This window comes from Diorhabda sublineata, chromosome 3 (genome assembly GCF_026230105.1).
Source record: "Diorhabda sublineata isolate icDioSubl1.1 chromosome 3, icDioSubl1.1, whole genome shotgun sequence".
NCBI classification, from domain to species: domain Eukaryota; kingdom Metazoa; phylum Arthropoda; class Insecta; order Coleoptera; family Chrysomelidae; genus Diorhabda; species Diorhabda sublineata.
The window spans coordinates 22,408,067-22,432,789 of NC_079476.1; the positions used below are offsets into that span (position 1 = coordinate 22,408,067).

General features: G+C 31.9%; 3 protein-coding genes across 3 annotated transcripts; 1 reads left to right on the forward strand and 2 right to left on the reverse strand.

The window, feature by feature from the left end:
• Positions 1-781: 781 nt before the first annotated feature.
• Positions 782-9,406, forward strand: LOC130441116 (tektin-2). The gene is made up of 5 exons (XM_056774650.1): positions 782-1,012; positions 2,454-2,642; positions 2,784-2,998; positions 7,677-8,015; positions 9,100-9,406. The coding sequence occupies exons 1-5, from the start codon at positions 782-784 to the stop codon at positions 9,404-9,406; spliced, it is 1,281 nt and encodes a 426-aa protein (XP_056630628.1).
• Positions 9,407-11,131: 1,725 nt separating this feature from the next.
• LOC130441117 (uncharacterized) lies at positions 11,132-13,742 on the reverse strand. Its single transcript, XM_056774651.1, has 2 exons — positions 13,465-13,742; positions 11,132-11,660 (listed from the first exon to the last, which is right to left on the reverse strand). The coding sequence occupies exons 1-2, from the start codon at positions 13,669-13,671 to the stop codon at positions 11,472-11,474; spliced, it is 396 nt and encodes a 131-aa protein (XP_056630629.1). The 5' UTR covers positions 13,672-13,742; the 3' UTR covers positions 11,132-11,471.
• A 6,958-nt stretch (positions 13,743-20,700) lies between these two features.
• On the reverse strand, positions 20,701-22,471 carry LOC130441118 (uncharacterized). Its single transcript, XM_056774652.1, has 2 exons — positions 22,126-22,471; positions 20,701-20,928 (listed from the first exon to the last, which is right to left on the reverse strand). The coding sequence occupies exons 1-2, from the start codon at positions 22,336-22,338 to the stop codon at positions 20,752-20,754; spliced, it is 390 nt and encodes a 129-aa protein (XP_056630630.1). The 5' UTR covers positions 22,339-22,471; the 3' UTR covers positions 20,701-20,751.
• Between the last annotated feature and the right edge of the window lie 2,252 nt (positions 22,472-24,723).

The window sequence follows — 24,723 nt, forward strand, 5'->3', positions numbered from 1 at the left end:
AAGTGTAATTCGTTCAATTTAACCATCGCTGTCATTGATTTGTGGATCGGTACATTGTCTTGGTGAAACTTCGACATAAGAGGGCGTTTTTCTTTGATTTTTGCCTTGAAACCATCCAGCAACTCTATGTGGTATTCGCTATTGATTGTCTCCTTTGGAGATAGTTGATGAACAATATTCCATGCGCATCACAATAGCCAGTAGTCACTGAGGGCTAGATCTGGACTATACGGTAGATGAGGAAGCAATTCGAAGTGTAATTCGTTCAATTTAACCATCGCTGCCATCGATTTGTGAATCGGTACATTGTCTCGGTGAAACTTTGACACATATGAGGTCGCCACAACCTTCTCAGCTGGCTGTTGTGCCTTTGAACGCTTTGGACGTGGTTCACAGGCTGCAGTCCACTCAGATGATGATCGTTTTGATTCCAAAGTAAAGTAATGAATTCATGTTACATTCATTGACATACATCGACGCAAAACTCTGATTTATTACATGTACACACTGCTCTGATCATCAACACGTTGATGTTTTTGATTGTCTATCAGTAAACGCGGCAAAAGCTTTCTCGTGGTGAAATGTTCATGCATAATTGTATACACACTGTCTGCTGATATCTTTGATTTGTTCAGTTTTCTCAATCTAGAAGTTAACCAAAGACATATTTCGACTAGATTTCACTCAATAATGTGTTAATCAAATCTTCATCACCCACGTTTTAACCCGTATAATGATAGTTTTTAGTAACAAAAGGTTTGATCCCAGCTATAAGATAAAAATGTCTGTCGTTACTTACGAAAAACCGTTGCAACACATCAGCTTAGCTGATTGGTATGCAAAACAATGGCAAATGCAACAGACGAATGATACAAGAAGAAACGATTCATTCTGTTTAAGACATGAATTAAGACAACTAAGAAACGAGACCAGAATTAGAACAGAATGGGACACTTATCACAACAACGTCAGATTGGCAGACAGAATTACAGAAACTGATAGATGGAGAGATGTAAGTATGACTATCTTCCCTTAGTCTTTCCAGTGTTTCCAATCATATTGATTGACAATGCGAATTTAAAGACTTAGTTTTCTAGGTCAATTTATATGTATATTATCATAAACTCCAATGTCAAATAATTTTTAATTGACTGTGATTGAGAGGAAGTTCCTTTGTATAATTTGCATCAAATCAAGAATTATTTCTCCGAATTAAATGAACCACAAATAATCAGGAATAAATTAATATTCAAATTATTTTAGTCGCTGTTAATCAAGAATATTTTATTATTCAAAGCAGATAACGTGTTATTTCGAGGATACTTGCTTTTACATTTTACAATTCGCCGATGATCAAGTGATTTACGCAAACCAGAAAGAGGATTTTGAATACATGGCCAGAAAACTTGAGATGAGTACGAAAAATGGGATCTTCAAATCAATATCACAAAACACAATATCTCTGCATTGGTGAAGAGACCACGGATCTTGTTCTGGAAAATAATGAAACAATAAAAAAAATGTGATGGCTAGTTAATATAGGAGAAGTGGCGACGAAAAGAGCAAAAGGAAAATAGAAGCTACAGAAATTGACGTAATGAGAAGAGCATCTAGGACATCAAAGATGGGAAAGATTGACTAAAGAGAAAATTAAGAAACAACTGGTATGATATGGGCATGTTCACAGAATGACAGAAGCAATAAAAAAGAACGTGTTTGTTTAAAAGAATCAACGAAACTTAAAACGTCGCAATTCTTAATTAATTATCTCCCAGACGATGCATATATAATCATTCGAAAGCCCGGAAATATATTAATATTAGTACACTTTGGTGTTTAATTTAATCCCACAACGAATACGCTCATAATCTAACTCGCAAAGACTTCGTTCTAATTCATAATTATCAGATACAAAAAAATTTATGGGATGTATTAATTTACAAAATATATTCGACAAAATCGTGGAAAATATGTGTACAGAGGAACCCAGTGTTTACAGCTGATCTTTTTAGAAAATCCAGAATACGGGGTGTCTGTAGCTGTCAAAGATCTTCGTCTTCTATTTCATACGCAAACAGGTGCAGTGTTTTGTGTTTCACACTTCGAACGAATGTGGATAGAAGTTTCCATGATGTAAAGACGACAAGGTGTACTCATCCCGAGTTGGTGCGCAATAGCACACCTTGTAGTCTTTACATCATGGAAGTTTCGTCCTCTGTGTAGCAAAGTCTTGAATGCAGATGGCGTTACGAGAGTTTTTCAGAAAGCATACCCCAATTAAGCATCTTTTTACATAAATTGGAAATTTAAGCACAGTTTATACAAACTATACCGTCTTAAACTTGTTTTATCTCTATATTCAGATACTCTTTTTGTTTTGCGCATGTCCAAAGTGCAAGGAGGATCGAGTTATAGTTTATATAATTAAAAATTATAATTAATTCATGTTGCAGGTTTTAATTTCTTGTTTGGATAGATTGAATCACGAAATTAAATTACTTAAAGATGAAAAATTTGACACTGAAAGAGAACTGGATGCCCTTGGAATTCCTCTCGGTATTATTTCGGAATGCATTTCTATGAGAGATTGTAGACAAGGTACGGAACTCACTTACGATGAGGCAGATACCGAATTAAAAAAGGTAACAAAAATGTCAATACTTTTCAACTACATTACTATTTATTGAACTGTCATTATTTTAAGAATATAACAACTATTTAATTGAATTACCCCATAGTAAAATTGATCGGTTTGAATAGAAGCAATTCTTTTATTCTTTTAGGAACTTTGTTTAGTAGAAAATGTAAAAAAAATGTTAGTAGAAAGATGCCAGTCCGCATGGGAGAAGCTAAACAAATTAGAAGAAGTGAAATTTTATCTCAATCTTGATATTAACGATAAAACTGAAGCTTATGAAATCGACAAAGATCAATTGACTTTGGACAAGAACTGTGCCAATATAACTTTTAAAATAGATCCTTTACGCATTGTTAAAGGGTATGTTTCAAAATAGTTTTTTCTACTTCGATATATTTTTCGTTATCAGAGGAGTTTGAACTCGAACTTAATGTAGCATGATATCCAGCCATTATGCCACAAACCTTATATTTTTTCAACTTATTAAAAAAACTTAGAATTCGAACAAAACCTATTTTTCCATCTGACATTTCTGACTTAACCTTAAGTTCAAATTAAAATAACATTTAGGCTAAATAGCAATTATGAATCGCGCGACTTAATAATTTAATGGGCACTTTAAATTTAAAGCTTCCTTTAAATGTATTTTGAAACCGGTTATTAGTTATCTAAGCACGTGTCAGACGGTGTAATTGTAGGTCTGAGGTGTGTGTGAAGTGTGTTCACCATAAACATCGCTGCTATACTTTAAAATCCGTAATTTCAACAGGGACAAAGTGTATAATAGCTAAATTTCTAGAAGTAAATGGAATAATCAAAGAGAATTTTTTGTTTAAAATCGATGAAATGAACAGTTTAGTAAAAATTATACTTTTTAAATCATATATAGAGAAGCGTCTTCATCATAAACGAAAGTTATCTAAAAAGATCAAACAAACTAACAAGGTATTTTTTTCAAAAGCATTTTTATTCTTCAATATTGTTTCCTTTGAAGTCTATACACTTTTTTCAGCAATGCTTTAGTCTTTTAAACCTTTCCAAGTAATAGTTGCCTAGTTAGGAAACAGAAAAAAGTCTCTGGATGTTGAATCTGGTAAATACGGTGGTTAATCAACCAATTCGAATCGCAGCTCGTGGATTTTATCCATAGCAACCACCGAGGAGTGAAAAGGTGCGTTGTCCTTAGAAAATGTACTTTATTTTTTTCGAATGCGGTTCCTTATTTGTAATAACTTCCTTTATCTTATCAAGCGATGATGAGTGAAAATTTCCTGTTATTCTCTATGAAGATACCCGATCCCATGACTATCTCAAAAAACTTTTATCACTTCTTCGGCCTATGAAACCGTTATGCCTTTTTTGGAATAGGTGCGTCTTTTGGAAATCACGATTTCTTCATCTAAGGATTGTAGTTATGAATCGAGACAAAAATACGATTCAATAAGACCTGGGAAATGTTCATTAGAATGGTCCAAAATGAGCAAACGCTGCACCCAAAGCGCAGATAGTTTAAATATTTATAATTACATAGTCAGTACATGGCTACCCAAAATTTTATGGTCGTAAAAGATGGTGCAGAGTTTCCGAACACAGTGCTTAATTCCTCTTTCATTCGTGTAGGTGTATTGCCTTTCAAAAATGATACTCAACTTGAGTTCGGAAACTTTTCAATCACCCCCGTAATTTCATCCGATTCATGAAAGTAAAAAATACAATTTGTGAATTCAGTAAATCATAATATAATATCTAGGGTAATAAATAATAATTTTAAATTCTTTTTATGTTGTTATTTTCTTAGAATTACGAATATATGTTATAAACTTTTTTGCTACTAACAATGAATGACAAATTAATAATTTCAGGTAATCTAATGTCAATAAACGGCACGTATCGATATCTCAATATTGACACAGGAAACAAGAAATACAATGAAATAATATTTTTATCTCTGATTGTTGTTTTATAAAACTTGTAGACATTTCGACAACTTCCGAAATAAATTAAATATTATTAATCACCAAATTTGATCATTCATGAGTTAAACTTAACAAATGAGTATTTTTTCTTAATTAAAAAGACCCAGTTTTTTAAAATATAATTATTTCAATCTGAATATAAGTATCAGAAATTTACCAGAAATGTGATTTTAAAGCATCAACCGCTTCTTCATGAAATTATTGGGTGTCAAATAAGGACTGTACGGTGGTTGACCCATCAATTGGATGTTTTGACTAGTCGAAAACGTTTTTCTTTGAACTGATGTGAGAACTCGCAATGTTCTGGTGGAAAATGATTCTTGTTCTGCGATTGGTTTCTCTAATTTTTTCGAACACTTCTGGTAAACAAATGATGATTCTGCTCAACATGCCTTATGCAAATATTGCTAGTTTCCGAGGTACCGAGGTTCAAAGTTTAAATTTAAATTTTGATTTTCGCAACAATTTTTTATGTTTTCACAATTTCTCTTTGAGAATTTGCAATTTTACGTTTTTTAGCATGAGGAATCATAATTTGCACTCTAATTTAACATTGCTGATAGAGGGCGCTAGTTACACTTGTTTGTGTTGATTAAATCAAAGTAAACTTTTTTTGGGCTAAACTTACAACTAAAATAATTAAAAAAAAATATTAAAAAGCGTTAAATTCTACAAACAAAAGTTACTCTTCTTTGATTCGTGTAACTCAATCGGTTATCGAGTTATTTGCTTCTAAAAAGTTGTAAAAATATGTAACAATAATAAATATGTAAACAAAAATAAAAAACTTCAAAGCAAATGCTCAAAATGTCCACCATTTACTTCAACACATTAAGATCCGCTTTCGTAAAGATCTCTTAATATCAAATAATCCTTGTCTATTATTTTTAATTACATCCGTGGCTTCTTCTATTTTCCGTCGCAGTTGTGAAAGATAAGTAATTTTTTCTTTGTAAACTAATGCCTTCATTTGCGACCAAATTGAAAAATCCAAAGGATTTAAATCAGGGCCTCTTGGTAGCCAAGCAAACTCACTTTCACGACCAATTCATCGATGCGGAACCTGTTCGTTTAAGTATTGACGAACTTGTAAAGAATAATGTGGTGGTGCTCCGTCGTGCAAAAACCACGTATTCTGTCTTAAAGCGAGAGGTATATCCTCTAGTAATTCGTGTAAATGTTTTTGAAGAAAATCTAAATAAAAAGGTCCATTTAAATTGGTTGGCAGTTCAAAAGGACCTATTAAATGTCCACATATTACACCACACCGAATGTGAACCTTAAAATCGTGCTGAAAATGTGTTTCCCTCAATGTAGAAAAAATAACGAAAAATTAAACCAGGGCTTAATTCCCGAATGTGATTTTGATATTAAGAGATCTTTACGAAACTGGATCATAAAGTGTATTGAAGTAAATGGTGGGCATGTGGATTTTCAGGATCCCACAAATGATTATTTTTATGATTAAATATTCCTCGTCTGGTAAATGTTGCCTCATCAGTAAAAAGAATGGCATCCAGAAAATCTGGGTTAACATTCTGTTTATCTTGCAAAAAATGGCAAAATTGTAGACGCTTAGGTAAAACTTGAGGTTATAAATTCAGAAGTGTAATGATATGGATGCAATTTTTCCCTCTTCAGTATTTTAAAAATAAATGATTGTCTTATACCTGTTTGCAGACTTAATCGGCGAGTACTGATATCTGGGATTCTCGGTAACTCAAATTAAAATTTCATCTTCTTCATCGGCAGTGATTTTTTTGCAGCACCGTGCTCAGTTTTAGAGCGTAAAGACCCCGTTTCACCTAAGTGGTTTTAAAGATTTCGGTACAGTTTGTAATTTGGTTGCCTTCGATTTGGGTATAATTGTGAACATCTTCAAGCTGCAGCTGGACCACTATAATTTGACTGAGCAAACACACAAATCATATCGCGCATCTCATTATCGGAAAAATCGTTATGCCTAGGTATTATTTGATAAATAACTATTACACTTGTTAATTACTAAATTGTTAATAAATGGTATACTAATGTATTACTTATTCTTATTATTTTCCAATTTTTGCTTCTACACAAACTGTCTAAAAGTGACACAAGCCTACTTGAAAAGATAACGAAAAATTAAACCACGGCTTAATTCCCGAATGTGATTTTGATATTAAGAGATCTTTTCGAAAGCGGATCATAAAGTGTATTGAAGTAAATGGTGGGCATTTTGAGCATTTGCTTTGAAGTTTTTTATTTTTGTTCACAAATTTGTTATTGTTACATATTTAATGAATAATAAATTTTTTTATGAAAAAATTAAAATTTATTGAACTTTTTTGAAGCAAATAACTCGATAACCGATTGAGTTACACAAATTAAAGAAGAGTAACTTTTTTTTGTAGAATTTTACGCTTTTCAATATTTTTTTATTATTTTAGTTGTAAGTTTAGCTCAAAAAAGTTTACTTTGATATAATTAACATAAACAAGTGTAACTATCGCCCTCTATTAGCAATGTTAAATTAGAGTGCAAATTATGATTCTTCATGCCAAAAAACGTAAAATTGCCAATTTTCAAATACAAATTGTGAAAACATAAAAAATTATTGCGAAAATCAAAATTTAAATTTAAACTCTGAGCACCTCGTATCTCGGAAACTAGCAATATTTGCATAAGGCATGTTGAGCAGAATCATCATATTTTGAGCTCTAGAATGTATAGTTCAGAAATTGGACATTCTTAATGAATCATCCTGTATATTTCTGCGGAGGCAGGCCTCCTGGATTGGTTAGAAGAGCTTCTCCTGAAACAGTGACCTGTGTAGCTCTTAAACATTTCTAATACAAGACATTTTACAATCAAGCTGGGAACATAGAGTTTTCCAAGAACTTTTTCAGTTATTTATATCATATATTTTTTGCGACTATCTGTGCGTATCGTTCTGCTATTCCTCTTTTTCCAATAGTTGAAAAAAGTTATGAGCCAGAAATTCGATGCTCCGTTCATTTTGCCTGACCCAGTATAGATTGTGCAACATAATGAATGAAAGCCTTATCCTTAAAATATTTTTACAGCTCAGTACCTTACGAAACGTGGCTAGATCATACCAAAAACACAAAACAAATGGCAGACAACGAACTAACAGATACATTAAAACTACGGGAATCTCTTTTCGTTGTCAGAGAAAGGGCTCGGAACGATATGTTGGCACAAAGAGATAGAGTCGATTTTACTTTACGTAAACGTATTTATGACATACAAAGAGTGAGGAACGAGGTTGAATGGCAACAATTGAAAATGAGAGAAGAAATGGAAAAAGTACTAAAGGAAATACAAGATTTGGAAATTGCCCTATTAGCGAAAACCGATGCATTAAAATTGGCTGAAACAAGATTAGAGAATAGATCCTACAGGTAACTGTTAGATTTTTAAACTTGCAGCCGTGGCATTATTCATCACCTGTTTTGTAAACTGTTTGTTGGAATACGGGGTGGCGCGATATAACGTGCATATTGCATCATTTTTTTTATGCGGTGTAGAAACGCACGGGCGTGGGAGGTTACTACTATTGGATAGGTACGCTTCAGTCGTCATTAGTGACGTATATTTTACAAAAATTGTCGTTCATACATTGTTACCGGGCGATTTTACTGTTCTGAATATGGACTACAGCGAATTAGTGAAGCTCCTAGGGTTAATTATATTAAAATGTAGATGAATTGTTTTGAATAGACTGGTTCTAGCAAACAAAAGGTCGTCCTAGAACATCTAGGATCGAAAATAATATTGAGAGTGTTTTGCAGTCTGTACGAGAAGATACATTCATCGCGACAAAGTTTGCAACGAATTTCGAATTTTGATCTTAAATTGCATTCATAGAAGCTTCGATTAACACAAGAATTGAAAAAATGTAACTTAAGGCCCATTTGAGGTCCATTTCCATATCAATGGGCTGGTGAACCGTTAACATTGTCGTTACTAGGTGAGTGAAATTCCTAAACTCAAGCTTCAGAAACCACTGCATAGTCCTAACGTGACAATATAGACAGAAATATCGAGCAGAGGAATCATTGTTCATTGTTAATACCGAACGATTTGTTACGAAGTTGGATATTTTGCCTCCAGAACGTAAAACTTGAAAAATAATGATTTCTAGAACTTGGATTCAACAAACAGACTTGATTTCAAAAATAGGTAATATTGTATGGCCCCCTGGTAGTCTAGATTTGACGCCTTTTCACTTTTTTGTGAGGATGCCTCAAACACAAAGTATACAGTAATAATTCGAGTGATATCTATTAGCTCAACGAGAGCTATTTTAAAATAATAAACTATTATTATTATTTTACAACTTTTCAGTTTTATTTTACCTAAAAATTTTGTTTCTGTTTTTAAATATGTACTTTCTCATGCGTCACCTAGTTTTGCAGGTAATACGACTACTTCATCTAATAAATCGATCAATCAATTACAGACTCTCACTGTATTAATTTCCAGGCCGGGAGTTGAGCTTGCTCGCGATGAAGTAGAAAAAGGTCTGAAAGAAGAAGTTCTTCAGTTACGCCAAACACGCAAAGACTTACAAGACAAAATCAATTGTGCCAAAGCTACTTACAACGCACTCGAAGATCAGCAAGTTAGAATAGACAATAATCTACTGGATAAAGGTCAGGGGTTGATGACGGATTTAAGATGTTTGGATCTTAGAATCCGATTGAGAACCGGAGAATTTGCTGGACCGGCGACTTCGACAGATAGAAATATTCAGTTAACCAGAATGGAAAAGGAAATACCGCCATCTTAATATTTGACAAAATTTTATGAATATGGGACATTATTTTTCAGCACAATATTAAAACATAGTAATCAATATCTAATAAATACATTTGTCTGAATACATTTATACGTATTATTTAATTTCGCCATTATAGGCTGGGGGATTTTTATAGCTTGAAAAAAAAAATTAGAAACAGCAACGGCCGACTAGATTATATAGTTGAGGTTATAAACAATGAAAGAGAACTTTCGAACTTGTGATGAAGGGAAGTTGTTGTGAACGCACCTGGTATAATACAGTCCGCTACTTATTGGTTTATAGTTTAATGATATAGTAAAGGTGAATAAGAAGAAAGTTTAGTGTTTTATTTGCCATTACAAATGAACTAAAAAATAACGTAATTAGGAATATCCTGTAGATAAGTAGTGAAATTGGGTGCTATTTAAGGGATAAAAACCGTTTTACGTTATTTTTTCATACAAAAGTTGTAGATAATAAAACTTTTACTTCATATGTTTTTCGACATAACCTCAAAGTTTGCGAGAAAATGATGAAAAATTCATAATATTTTGATGGGAAAACCTACTTTGGTATAAAATATAAAAAGTTGAATGAATTTACTTATTGGACACAATGCTAAAATTGAGTAAATTAAAAGTTGAAAAGATACTGTTTGCAAAGAAAAAATATATAAAATTTAAAATTTCACAATATACAGGTATTTGAAATTCCCGCCAAAAACGATTGAAGATTGGGATTATAATTAGAATACTGCCAAAGTGAAACTCTTGAACATCTACATCATTGATATTCATAGTTCTTTTGAATATTTTACGTTTTATCATATTTGGCATTATACCTATTTTAGTTTTTGGCAAATTTCTTTCGAAGATTTTATTAAATTTTATTTTATTTTAAGGTGATTTCAGGTTGAAGAATGACAATATATGATTTGACGTATTTCGAGATTTTTCATAAATTTACAGGGTGATTCATTAATAATTTCCAATCTCTGAACTGTAAATTCTAGACCTCAAAATATGATGATTCTGCTCAACATGCCTTGTGCAAATATGGCTAGTTCCCGAGGTACCTACGGGGTGTGTTCAAAGTTTAAATTTAAATTTTGATTTTCGCAATAATTTTTTATGTTTTCACAATTTCTCTTTGAAAATTGGCAATTTTACGTTTTTTGGCACGAGGAATCATAATTTGCACTCTAATTTAACATGCTAATAGAGGGCGCTAGATACACTTGTTTTTGAGGTCTAGAGGTCTAGAATCTACAGTTCAGAAATTGGACATTCTTAATGAATCTCCTCGTATACATGAATTTGTCATTTGACTTTTACACTTTTTGTTTATAAAATATCAAGCTGTATCTGAAAAATTATGAAAAAAATTGGAAAAACCAATATGACGTATTGAATGTAGTTATATTTTAGATTATAAAAAGACGGGGGGACGTATCAACTGAAACTGGTTTCTCGAGAAAAATATACGAGTTTTAAGAAAAAAATATATTATCGAACATCATATAAAATCATTTTTTCAGTTATACGGCCCATTAATTTTTCTACACGTTTTTAAGCTGCGTGAAAAATTAATTTCCGATCATTGCCTAAATTGATTACAAAATAAAAAATCATTCATTTTGAAAGTTCGATATATTTAGAAATATATAAGATACAATAAGATTTCACCAATTTACAGATGCTGTACTGCAAATTTTCATTAATACATCTCAAATCTATTTCTTCAGCTCCGTTATCATTATTGTCATTTATTCATAATATTATAATAATATTATCATTATTATGAAAAATATTTTGTTTAATTCTTCTATCGCCTTGCCTTCTTTTACGAAAAGTCCACTTGCTTCTCCAATTGTTTGAATTGCATTTTTATCTATTACTTTGATTTTATTAAGAATACCAACGGTCATTTACGCAAGTTTCTCAAATCTCAAAATACACTTCAGCAAAACCGAATGCATTAATGAAAAATTACCAAATGTTTACCATCAGGCAGGTACCAGTTTACAAAAAACTGGTAAAAGTGACATGGAAATTGGATGCCGTTTTTATAATTCTTACTTTAGTATATAATCCTGACACTGACATTTTTTATGATTGATAGCCTCTATGGAAAAATATTTGTCTCTAAGTGTGTGAAAATAAACGAGTTCAACTTTTTTTTCCAATATTGGTTTGCATCTTTTGTTAAATTCACAACATCCTGAATTCTGACATCGATGTAAAACAGTTACATGAGGTCTTATCTGAAAAAATAAATGAATTTTAATCAATGTTGTTAATGATGAATTGTTTTTCTTGGGGAAATCGGATCACTACATTGAAGATCTAGTATACAATTGAAGTTTTGTTCTTCACATAAAAATTAGTACATTTTTAGTATTTCAAGATACAGTGAAATTTGTTTAAGAGAAAATTCAAGAAGCCATTATTTTTTTTTCACTCATTTTTTTCAATATAGGTTTCTCACTAATCCGAGATGTTAGCTTATGAGGTGACTCACTTCAGAGGTTTATCAATAATATTCGAAACAGTTAGTTGTAGACAAGATAAATATAATTTATTATATATATTATATATATATATATATATATATATATATATATATATATATATGTAATTTATTCAAAGAAATACTTAGCGTTCGTGACTTTTACAATTCATAAATTTTGTTATATACAGTTCTATAAGCAACTGCCAAATATTCAAAAAGTGTAAAGTCTCCAAATCCTTCAAAAATTTGCTGCTTCGGAATTTTTTCGTTTTCTTTATACAACATTTACGATTAATGTTTTCCCGTCAATCACCGAATTAATTGAAACTTTTATTTATGAATCATATTTTTCATCTCATGAATCAATTATTATGAGAATTGTCAAGTAATGAAAACAAAATTATGAAATAAATGAAATTATTGATATTTCTTTTGTTTTATTTTTGTAGAATCTTTTTATTCATATTGTTACGAGCAAGTTCGTAAAATGCTTTCCTAGTACGGCCCTGTCACCCACACTAGGAAATCAAAATCAGTTCATAGTAAAAATAAATTAAAATCTTATTTCACTGTCCATTTAATCTTATATACCGTACATTTCATTTAAATTTCCAAACAATTTTTGGAAAGAAATTCAAACTTTGATACGAATCCATTTTTTTTTTAAATAAATGATCAAATTAGTCATTTTGCGGAGCCACTTCCTGCTTGGGGCCTAACCTAACCTCCCTAGACCCTCCCAGAGTCCAGCTATTATGGAATTTTAGAAATACGGCGAATTCGCGCGGCGCCTTATACATTTTTTATAAACGTGTGACAAAACTTGTTTGATGTTTATTTATATACAATTTTTTTAGTAGCGGGCGGTTTATTCACATTATTTCTTCTAAATAATTTCTAAAAAAGACTATTTATTTATTTCTTTTGCTTATTTGTCTTATAGAACTTTGTAGAATTTTATTTAGGTATATAAATGATATGTGTAATGTGTAAACGCAGTTACTTAGTTTTAAATAAATAGTCGTAGTGAAAATAACGAACTAGTGAAAGTAATCGCAGAATTTATTCAAGTGCTATTTATAAGTAAATTATTATGAGTTAAGTTTATTGTATAGTGTGTTAATAAATTAAGAACGTAAGAGACAGTGTTTATTAATTCATCTCACGAATATAAAGAGCGTAAATAAATTCGAAAAACGTTACAATATTTATTTTAATGATTGCTTACGGTAAAAAATACACTAATACGCCAAATAAAAAGAAGAACTTTTACACATTTGTGTAAGGAAATTCTAATGCTAATCATGACATTAATTTATTGATTATATTACTAAGTGGTATATAAATCTAATAACTTTTATTAAATGTTTTAAGGAAATTTTTTTTTACTGAAATACCCGTGAACTTCCCATTCTCATACTAAAGTTTGATTAACACTCAGCTAACTAAAGATTTTTAATCCCAATACAAGTGGAAAGTTCATTCCATAATATCTTAACAGAGAGAGAATAATAATTAAATAAAGACTGTTGCAAATAATATTAAAAATTACTTACTTCTTTGAGAGTGTATTTATATTCTTCCCATACTTCCATGGATACTTCTTCCAGGTGAAAAAGTCTCGGTTGCGAATTTTCACATGGATACTTTGAGAAATTAGCTCTTTGGCTATGGTTTTCGAATTCTATATCTAATCTTTCTTTTGGTATACCACTTACAGTAACAACTATACAAAAACAAACAATCGTAAAAATATTTGCCATTTTTTTAAAAAACTTCTCCAAAATTATAAAGTTATTTGAGTTCAATTTATTATTAATCTATCAAATATTATACCGCAGCATTTATACTCGAATGAATTTGGTAAAACCACGTAGCATTTCCCATTACACACGTGATCATAATACAATTTAGACTTATTTGTAACTAACTGGCTATCATTACGACCTGTATTTATGTTATTGTCCGTTTTGCAGAGTTTTTGTGTAATATATGCTAATCCACAGTAATATGAAAAATTTTTTCGTAAGATGAGATTTCCAGTATCAAGTTTTCCAACCGTTTAAAAAGGTAATTTTGTAGATTGGGTTACATCCCTGCGATTTAGTTAAAATTTTAGTATGTTTATATATATATATATATATATATATATATATATATATATATATATATAGATATATATGTATATAGGGTGATTCATTAAGAATGTCCAATCTCTGAACTGTAGATTCTAGACCTCAAAATATGATGATTCTGCTCAACATGCCCTATGCAAATATCGCTAGTTTTCAAGATACGAGTTCAAAGTTTAAATTTAAATTTTGATTTTCGCAATAATTTTTTATGTTTTCACAATTTCTCTTTGAAAATTGGCAATTTTACGTTTTTTGGCATGAGGAATCATAATTTGCACTCTAATGTAACATTGCTAATAGAGGGCGCTAGTTACACTTGTTTGTATTAATTAAATCAAAGTAAACTTTTTTTGGGCTAAACTTACAACTAAAATAATAAAAAAAAAATATTAAAAAGCGTTAAATTCTACAAAAAAAAGTTACTCTTCTTTGATTCGTGGAACTCAATCGGTTATCGAGTTATTTGCTTCTAAAAAGTTGTAAAAATATGTAACAATAATAAATATGTAAACAAAAATAAAAAACTTCAAAGCAAATGCTCAAAATGCCCACCATTTACTTCAACACATTATGATCCGCTTTCGTAAAGATCTCTTAATATCAAATAATCCTTGTCTATTATTTTTAATTACATCCGTGGCTTCTTCTATTTTCCGTCGCAGTTGTGAAAGATAAGTAATTTTTTCTTTGTAAACTAATGCCTTCATTTGCGACCAAATTGAAAAATCCAAAGGATTTAAATCAGGGCCTCTTGGTAGCCAAGCAAACTCACTTCCACGACCAATTCATCGATGCGAAACCTGTTCGTTTAAGTATTGACGAACTTGTAAAGAATAATGTGGTGGTGCTACGTCGTGCAAAAACCACGTATTCTGTCTTAAAGCGAGAGGTATATCCTCTAGTAATTCGTGTAAATGTTCTTGAAGAAAATCTAAATAAGGAGGTCCATTTAAATTGGTTGGCAGCTTAAAAGGACCTATTAAATACCCACATATTACACCACACCAAATGTTAACCCCTTAAACTCGTACTGAAAATGTGTTTCAAAATTTAAACTTTGACATTATAGGTACCTCGGGAACTAGCAATATTTGCATAAGACATGTTTGGCAGAATCATCATATTTTGAGGTCTAGAATCTACGTTCAGAGATTGGACATTCTTAATGAATCACCCTGTATATATATATCCATTTTTTGCGTGAAAGCGTGAAAGAAAATAATTATCCGGAAATCTAAAATCTACATTAAAACCTAAAACACCAAAAAACAAAAGAACATGTCTACATAGGGCAAACATCTCAATATTTAGAAAATAGACTTAGAGGTCATCAATACGATAAAAAAAATAGAACTGCATTAACGAACCATGAAATATCAAAAAAACAAATTCAATTATAAAGATTAAAAAATTCTTGAAACGGAATCTAATACACGGAAAAGAGAATTTTTAGAAATGGTTCACATTCATAAGAACGAAATCGGAGGGGTGCAACCTAATCTAGATAATTACAAAAATTACATCGTTTGGTAATGAAACAGAAACAAGAGCCGCTCGGAGCATTTTGAAACTAATTAGTTACGCTTGTTTAAAACCATAACAAATTTGGACAGATATTTTTGATGTCCTCGTACGTATAAGTGTTGGGCATTCATCGATTATGTTGTTCGCAGTTTCGTTCTCCTCCACGCATTAAAGACATTGCGGATCAACGGTGATGCCAATGGAAATAGTGTCTTACGCAGAGGTCACACGGTGCGGGTTTTGTTCGCATCCGAAGTACGTACAAGTACATCGAAAGGCATGGTCTCAGTCCGCGTGTTCACTACTCCGAACCGGGCTTTTCTCAGAAGACAGGTAGTTGGGCATTGTACTAAGCAGAACTAAACACACGGTATCCAATTAAAAGACCTGTCATCATCTGTATTTAGGAGTTTAGTTGTAAAATAAGTAGAAGACAGTAGTGTTTTTGTCTAGCAAGAAAAATATGCTTATTTTGGTTTGTCCTCCGTTAAAGCCGGCTTCCATCAATCCATTCGTTCTATCTATAATGCATCAAAACCGTGTAGAAAATTTTTATGCAACTGATCGAGGTAGATCAGCATGTAACTTGTCGAGACATCATTGGTGCCTTGGTATCAACTATCCAACGGTTTTGAGTTACTTGTAAAGGCTTACAAAACAGAACTCGATCTGTCGGTACCAGAAGAGATCATTGTACGAACTTTAATTACCTGTGTCAAAATATGAGATTAAGTCAAGCAGCAAACGCCCTTTGAATTTATCTAGAGGTGGACCAAGAGATAACAAGGACGAAACCGTCAGAAAAAAATTTTAAAAGGTGAGGACCACTCCAACATCCTACTGAGGCTGCTAATGGAGTACGCCAGGCATATAAGGCCAGTATCGCAACCAGAAGTGATTTAAATAGAAGAAAAATAACAAAAAAAAATAGGTACCACCCAGAATCGGAAAGATCTCGACTATATGATAAATCGGATGAGGATTTGCACAATTCTAGAGACGAATAGTAGGTAAATTCAAGCTTCTCCTGAAATTTATCGGTTTCTGAGGAATACAATTTAAAATGGACGGGTTTGGACTAGGTGTGTGTGTTAATATGGGTTCATTAATTGTTTTGTATATGTCACAATTTGTCTACATATATGAGAATATGATTTTCAGTAGTGAGGATGTTGTTTAAATATGCCAGAAAGGAGCAACCAACATCCTCACTGCTGAGAATCTTGTACCGAACCTGCTGGATTCTGATAGAAACTGGACAACTTTTGCCACGATGATAAAAGATAGTTTTGAAATAGAGAGTATTGTTTTATTAAAAATACAGTGGATAAATAGTTACAATTTATTGTAAATTTTCTCAGTATGTCTCTTCATGGAGAACGGTTGTTATCTTTAGATCGTACAGGTTGCCTTGTAAAAGTTACGCGACATTATAGGTATATCCCTCAGAAACGAGAGTTCGTATAAAACATTTTTTATGTCACAGCATAACATTGACTCCCGAATATTTTGCATCAATATGCGTGTATACCAAGAAGTGTTTGAAATTTTTCCAAGTCTGTTTTGTATAGCTTTGAAAATTAATCATTCGCTAATGTATTTGCATACTTCGAATGCTGAATCCTTATCGATTCTAGACGATTTTTGGTTTACCAATTAATTCAATGTTTTTTAGCGAACGTCATAACACCGTGAAATGTTTATAAATTCGTTTATTTTATAAATTATTGCTACATACTAACAAGGAAAATTCGTGGTTACCGTCACGTTGTGTAACTATCGTGTCCACAAACTTTTGACGTAAGTACATCTAATTTCGATTTAGTTAATTATAAAGTAACATCATTAATAATACCGCAATAAATTTTACTATTTACGTTTTTTGTGGTTTGTTTTCATTCAATAGCATCTCATCGTATTCATGATCATAACATTGAAAGATTAAAATGAAACAATAATAATACGTTTTTTAATATGGCCGAATATATCGATTTTATAAACTAAGTTATGTCATTGAGACACTCGCTATAGATTAATTGACTCGCTTTTTAGTGTACTCATTTTGGGAGACCGACGCAGTACCGTAAACGATATGGCTGAAAAAGTGGGTAGGCCAGAAAGTTTTGTGAATTTAAAAAAATAGTAACAAAACTAAATATAATCCACATACAAAATTTTTTATTTTATTTGAAATATACATCTGGGAAATTCATTTCTTAAAGAGAACATCATCCTGGTGTGCACCATAGCGCTGCAAACATTCCTTGAATCTAGATCTCGAATTGGTAAAAACTCGCTGGCACATTGCGCGGGAAATAGCTGCTATATCTTCTCGGATGGCTTCAACTTATTAAGTGTGGCTGGGTTATTGGAGTAGACTCTACTTTTCAGGTATCCCCATATAAAAAAATCCGGTAGTGTTAGGTCCGGATTTCTAGGCGGCCATGCAATGTCACCTCGGCGAGAAATCAGTTTCCCAGCAAACCTGGTTTACGACCGCCAAAGAGGCATTAGAAGTATGACATGTCGCGCCCTTTTGTTGAAATCCTGTCGTACGATTATAGGCTTCAAATTGTTGCAGTTGCGGAAAGAAAAAATCCCTTAACATGGCTATGTATCGTTCAGAATTTACAGTGACAGATTGCTCCTGTTGATTTTGGAAGAAATAGGGTCAGACAATTTCGTGCGCTGATATGGCCGCCCAAACAATTATTTTCGGCGATTGCAGAGGCTTTTGATGTTCTGCACGTTGGTTCTCTGCAGCCCAGTAACGGCAATTCTGTCTATTAACATGAAAATGTTGAAACTCTGAAAGCGTTCCAGCATCATTCCAACAAAAGCTCGTCTTAAAATTATTTGGCTCTAATTTCTGCACAATTTGAATTTTATACGGATGTATATAGATCTTTCGACAACATGCGACCCGTAGGCTATTGGTTGAGAGTCGAACCAGTAGCTTCGAACTTTCTGAACCACGATCCCTCGGACACCGATTTATGTCATGTAATCCAAACTGACGTCGAAAGAAACGCCAACAAATAGCGCACGAATCGCCATTTTTGTAATAATGTTTAATGTAGAATGCACGTTACGCTCCGGTGAAGTGATTCATCGCGACTAAATTTCCGAGAAACGAGCTACTCATCCCCACCACTCGCACAGCTCCCTCTCATAACGTTCAAACGCAAGAGAGTTTGTAAAATCGTACGCGTTTTTGGCTCACCCTATATATATAACGACTCGGAATTTTAAACAGATGGGTGACCTCTGAATTTTGGGACATCTGCACGCGTTTTCTGCAGCGGTGTGAAGAGGAAGCGTTTATGAAGTGGAAAGAAGCACCTTAAAATATATCGTGAGAAACTACGGATTCACTCAGAAATAAGTAAAGAAACAAAGTGAAGAAAATAATTAAAAATGAAAAAAGAAAAAACAAGGCTTCATTATGAATGTTGTAGTCAACTAGCTAAAAACTGCAATTTATTTATAAAACTGAACATTTGGCAGTTTTGGAAATTTTATTGGGAAAATTTTTCAATTATTTTTATGTATACCTGCGGAATCGTTATAACTATGAGTAGATGGCTTCGCGTCCATTACGACATCTCATCTCTTCTATTTAATTCTGTTTCGTAATATATCACTACATTTTGTCGTCAGTTTGTGTCCGGGAAATGATACATTATATCACCAGGCTGGTAACGTAGGTTAAGCGTGCTGAAATAATTTAAATAATACCAAATGATTTCTAAACTATTCATATTGAAGCAAATCATAATGAAGTTACTTAACATTAGATAATAGGTATCTTTTGTTGCATTTACAATTGCAGAAGCTGCTTTTTTATGAAGTAATGTAAATTCCACTTCTAACGGACAGATTATGTACATTATTTTGTTCACTTTGCTTCGTTGTTTGTTTATTTGTGAGTAAATCTGTAATATCGATGTCTTAAACACCTCAAATCCATTCCAAACTTAAAACAGCTAATATAATGGAGATATTTTTTGTTACTGATAGGCTATTTTACTGCTTTTAGACATTAAATAATTAAAGTAAGCCATTTTACTTTTCTTTGTCAAGTAAGTTCCACTTCTTGGGTCGGAAATCAAGAAGTTCTGGAGGTTGCTTTGACAACCACAAATCTCTTACTAAATCTCAGTTTGAACAATTAAATGTGGCTAACCAAAATTGGAACCAAGCGTAATCGTTATACATATACCATACACCATATAACAACTACAATTCATTATCCAGATCTCCGATTAAAGCACAAAAATACCTAAAATAAGTTTTTCTCATATTTTCGATAATTGGTTTAGTTGCGACTTCCTCATAAATTTTAAGTTAGGTTTTTATAAACTTTTTGTATATTCTGAGCCGCGTTTATGAACCAGTGAACTGTCAAAACAATTTTAAATTTGTAATCTCATTTGGTTAAACCAAATACCATCATTATATAACATAAATTGAAAATGAACCACTTAGGTTAATAAGTTGCTTAGAAGTTAGTAATTATTTGTTTTGTAAAATCACTTTAAACAAACTAATAGAGTAAGTTTGATAAAGTATAGTAAAAAATGGTTCACGGTATTTTTCCTGGAAACTCGTATTATTTACTTTGTTAACATTTTCATAAATTTGATGGTCTCTATGTGGTTTCTGGTCTAAGCTTACTTTCTTGTTTATCAAGTTTATCTTCGTTTTTCTATGTTTTTGCTTAATTTTGCTTCCCATGCTCTCTCCACTGGTCTTGAATCTTCCATTCTTTGTAAATGACCCCACCAAGCTAACTATATTTGCTCAATGAGCTTCCTGAACGATATGATTTCCAGATCTTGTCGTAATTGGTCATATGTTAATCTTTCCTTTATTGTAACACCTCTTACAGGCACGCGCCTATGATATTTCATCTCTGCAGCTTGCAATTCACCTTTTAATCTATTAGTTAGAGTCCATGTTTCTCATCTATGTCAATACTGGCATATAAATTGCTCGATTAACATTTAGTTTCGTATTTTTTGTAATATCTATTTACGGTGTTAGAAAATACAAAAAACTCTTCAAAAATATTTGATATTTTTTACACAAAGCAAAATAAAAGTGTATTATCATTTATAAGTATTATTTATTTTAGTAAAATTTACAAAAAACCTACTTCTTCCTACATGAACAAAATCGTTATTAATAACAAGCACACATAGTGTTATTAGATGCTTTTATTTGAAAATATTGATCTCGCACAGCGTTATAAAATGTTAAGATTGATAGTTTTTCTTCCTTTGCTCTACAAGTTTGATTGAATATTACACAACAACCAGAAAATTCACACCTGTGGAGAACTGTTCCATAGGGTCTTATCTGTAAATAAATATCGAATTTGTTTTAATCATACCTTTTGTTTTGGTACTTGAATAAAATAGAGTTAAGCTAGAAATTTCGTACCATAATTTGACCACGCTTTAATTTTCTTTATCAAATAAAAAATGTTCTATAGGAAGTTGAATGAAATAAAATTCAATTTTCAAGTTATATTACAGGTGATCGCAACCGACAAACCACCAACCTAAATATATATACATAATCCTTAAAACTAAGTTATCACTCATTGGTATCACCTAGTTCTAATCTGTGAACTTTAACTTATCACTGTGATCTGCTTTTAAATTTTCACCAGGCCCGAAGGTTTCGTCCGTTTAGGTAATGTTGATCGATCGGTTGAAACATCTCGATATTAACATTATGTATCCTGTCTTCGTACTTTTGGGCATATATCTTAATTTATTCCTTAACTGTTAACTGATAAGTCGAGGTCCCCATGTAGATATGCATTTCAAATATCGTATGGTGCATCCTCAATAGTAGGATGATCTTTGTATTGAAATTTTTGATTCAAAGGTGATTGATCTGGCATTTGCTTAAGTATGAACATGTGTTAAAATTTGGGACTCTCTAGTCAACATATTTTTCTTTTTTTTGCATTTAGATTTTTACGTTTTCACATGCTACTTCCATCTAAGCTTTTTGAAGACATTTCTTGGTGTGTTTCCATATGGTATCTCCATTCCATTTACATTTGGTTGTTCGTTTTTATTTTGTATACTTTATGTTTACCGATTTCCATTCATTAAGTTCAATTCTCCTCTTTTTGGTCTTTACGTTGAATTTATTGGTGACTTTTTGTATCTTTTGTGTAGCTTCTTCCACATTCATGTTTGGTATATCCTATGTATATAGTAGACACAGTACTGGGTCAAGCACGCTCCCTTATGACACCACTACTTTTACGATTTAGTAACAAAGACAGATAAATACAAATAGCACTTTGTTTTTTTTATTATCGGAGTGGTGTTTCCAAATCAGCACTCATCATTCTTATCACTCTTTTTATTAAAAAATAACAGTTACTCAAATTATGCACATAAACAAAAAAAAATACACTACAACTTCCCAAAAATCAGATTGATAATAACGCAAATGAAACGACGTTACCAAAACTAAATTTTGTGTTTAGACCAAAGATTGTTAATAAAAATATATTGAGATAAAAATACTCACACTTTTTATGTACTTTTTGTAATAACGTTCGTACATTTCATCGTTAATAAGTTCCCTTAATTGAAAAAATCTTGGTTGTGGTTCTTTACATGGGTACCTATTAACTGATACAGAGGAGATATGTTCAGAAAATAACTCTATATCTGTTAAATTCCTACCAGATACTACTCCGAAAATAAATAATGATATAAATATTAATTCAGATACAACCATTTTTACGCTAAGATTATAAACAGTATAAATTCAATGTTCAATCCGATATCATTTTATAGCTTTGTATATCATTATTGTTTACAGTTGACATGTTAAACATTCACTACAAGTTTAGCAAACTATGATAAGAGAAGATTTTTTCCAAAAACAACTCAATTTTAAACGAAATATAGTTAACCAGAACTTAATAAAAGGGATTATTTAAATTATGTACGTATTGAACGCCATTAGAATTAAATGTATATAATTATTGTTAACTCTAACCTTCAAAAGACAGTGTATAGATTTGACATCTGTCGTTATGTATTGAAGCATTACTTTCAAGAAATAGTTTAAATTTGATTTAAATTGATGATTCTGGATCTGTCATTTGACACCGGAGTCCAATCGAAAGTTAGCGGAGTGGACTATGCGTGATGATCCGACTTCAAAGTGTGGAAAGACGCAAAACACAACTGGCAAGGTTATAGCATCAGTATTTTAGGATACTCAAGGTATAATATCATAGACTGTCTTAAATAGGAATAAAATCACCAACAATGATTATTACGTAGCATACTTTTAAAGGAAGAAATCGCGGAAAAACAGCTCCATTTGAAGAAGAAGGATCATGCTGTTTCATCAAGACAAATCAATCAAACGTTGGATAAATTACAATAATTAGCATTCAAATCACTTCAGCGACCTCCGCATTCTCTAGATCTGGCCCACAGCTACTTTTTCCTATTCGCAAAAGTCAAGAAGATGCTCGCGGAACAGAAATTTTGAACTGATCAAGAGGTTATCGTCGAAACTGAAATCTATTTAGATACTAAAGACAAATTATACTGTAGAATTTGTATTATATGACCACTATAATCATTTTATTGTTCTCAAAGGCAATAAGAGGTGTGTAATATGACACTTTCTAACCTTCAATGACGTTAATAATGACAGCATTGCATATATGGTTGTAAATAAACTTTTTTTCTATGTTAGCCTACGAAATTTTCAGCCCACCACTTATAGTAACTCTTTTCTTAATTGGAGGTGCAAGAAGTACGGCAAAAGTACTAAAATAACCTGGTATTTTCTTATGTCGGTTTTCAGTCTTCAGGTTGTATATTAGGACTGATTGTACGCAATGGTAAAACGCTCTTTTCTTGACTTAGATTGGTATTCTCGATTTGAACATAATCAATTTTTTGCCGAATACGCGCCATATTAATATCGCTGGTTTGTTAATTACTTCCACTTTTATTGCTTTTTAGTATATCCGGTTCGTTGTACATCACTTTTGCCTTTGCCAAATTAATTTTGAAATTTACCTCATTCCTCAGAACTACATCTTAAAATCCCATACAAAGTGTTTGTAGTAATTTATGAATGTATCTAATACATTAATTCAACTCAATCAATATTAATTAAAACTGTCTGGACTTCACTAGTTTCTAAAACAAAGTTTTTCCCATTAATACATTTTTATTTATAGTAGATAAATTATAGGATTATTAATTGTAGTGTAAGGTCGGTATGGCACGAAATTTCTTTAACTAAGTCGCAAATTCCAATTTATTTTTCACCCAGTTATAAATAACACTTCTTCAGTGGATCAAAAAAAGATTACAATATTCACAATATACAATATTTATTAACAACAGAAAGAATATAAACATAACCCTATGTCTAACCAAAGGTAGTGCTGAGTCCCTTCTTCTTCTGTTTCCTAATTCTGTCTTTACTTGTTATTTCCTTTGGTCTCCTTAAGTACTTCATATCCAGCATTCACTTCCATAAATATTAATATTGGCTAGTATATAATCTTAAATACCGATATTTTTGTTTTCCAGGTGATTTCTTTTTTAGCTTGAAAGTGCATGTTGTTAAATAAAAATAGGTTAGGTTAGGTTTTCCTTAATCCCTAGTTTTCACTCTTCCTTTTTCATTAATAACTTGAACTCCGTGAATAATAAGAAATAATTGGATGAAAATATAGTCCTAGATGGAGATCACAAAATCACCTTCTAGAATTTAAATGTGAACAAACATCCGGCGATGAAAAATTGTTGATCCTTGACCTCAATAAACTGATATGACCAAGTTTAAGTTCAGTGTTGTATGAATACGTTCTTCAATTATACCTCCCTATTCCAGTACGTTATGTAAATAATTAGTAACAACATTCCACAATACGAGTTTATTGGTGAAGATGTCGTCACACCAAGTTCTTTGACATCTCTCTGTAGTCGAATTTTTTACACTATGCGACTATCAATTTTGCACAATTTTAGGTCGATGTATTATTATCTTGATTTGAAAACCTGTTGCAACATATAGATTCAGTGATATTTTGAAATAAAATACCGTAAGAATTTATTTATAAAAAAAATCACATTCTCTTCTTCA

Excerpts from the sequence above, each read along its gene's own strand:
- LOC130441116 (XM_056774650.1), top strand. The coding sequence starts at position 782 with ATGTCTGTCGTTACTTACGAAAAACCGTTGCAACACATCAGCTTAGCT. Across the intron at positions 2,643-2,783 it reads CAGATACCGAATTAAAAAAG|GAACTTTGTTTAGTAGAAAA; the intron begins GTAACAAAAATG and ends TTATTCTTTTAG. Across the intron at positions 8,016-9,099 it reads TTAGAGAATAGATCCTACAG|GCCGGGAGTTGAGCTTGCTC; the intron begins GTAACTGTTAGA and ends ATTAATTTCCAG.
- LOC130441117 (XM_056774651.1), bottom strand. The coding sequence starts at position 13,671 with ATGGCAAATATTTTTACGATTGTTTGTTTTTGTATAGTTGTTACTGTA. Across the intron at positions 11,661-13,464 it reads ATAAATACACTCTCAAAGAA|ATAAGACCTCATGTAACTGT; the intron begins GTAAGTAATTTT and ends TTATTTTTTCAG.
- LOC130441118 (XM_056774652.1), bottom strand. The coding sequence starts at position 22,338 with ATGGTTGTATCTGAATTAATATTTATATCATTATTTATTTTCGGAGTA. Across the intron at positions 20,929-22,125 it reads ACAAAAAGTACATAAAAAGT|ATAAGACCCTATGGAACAGT; the intron begins GTGAGTATTTTT and ends ATTTATTTACAG.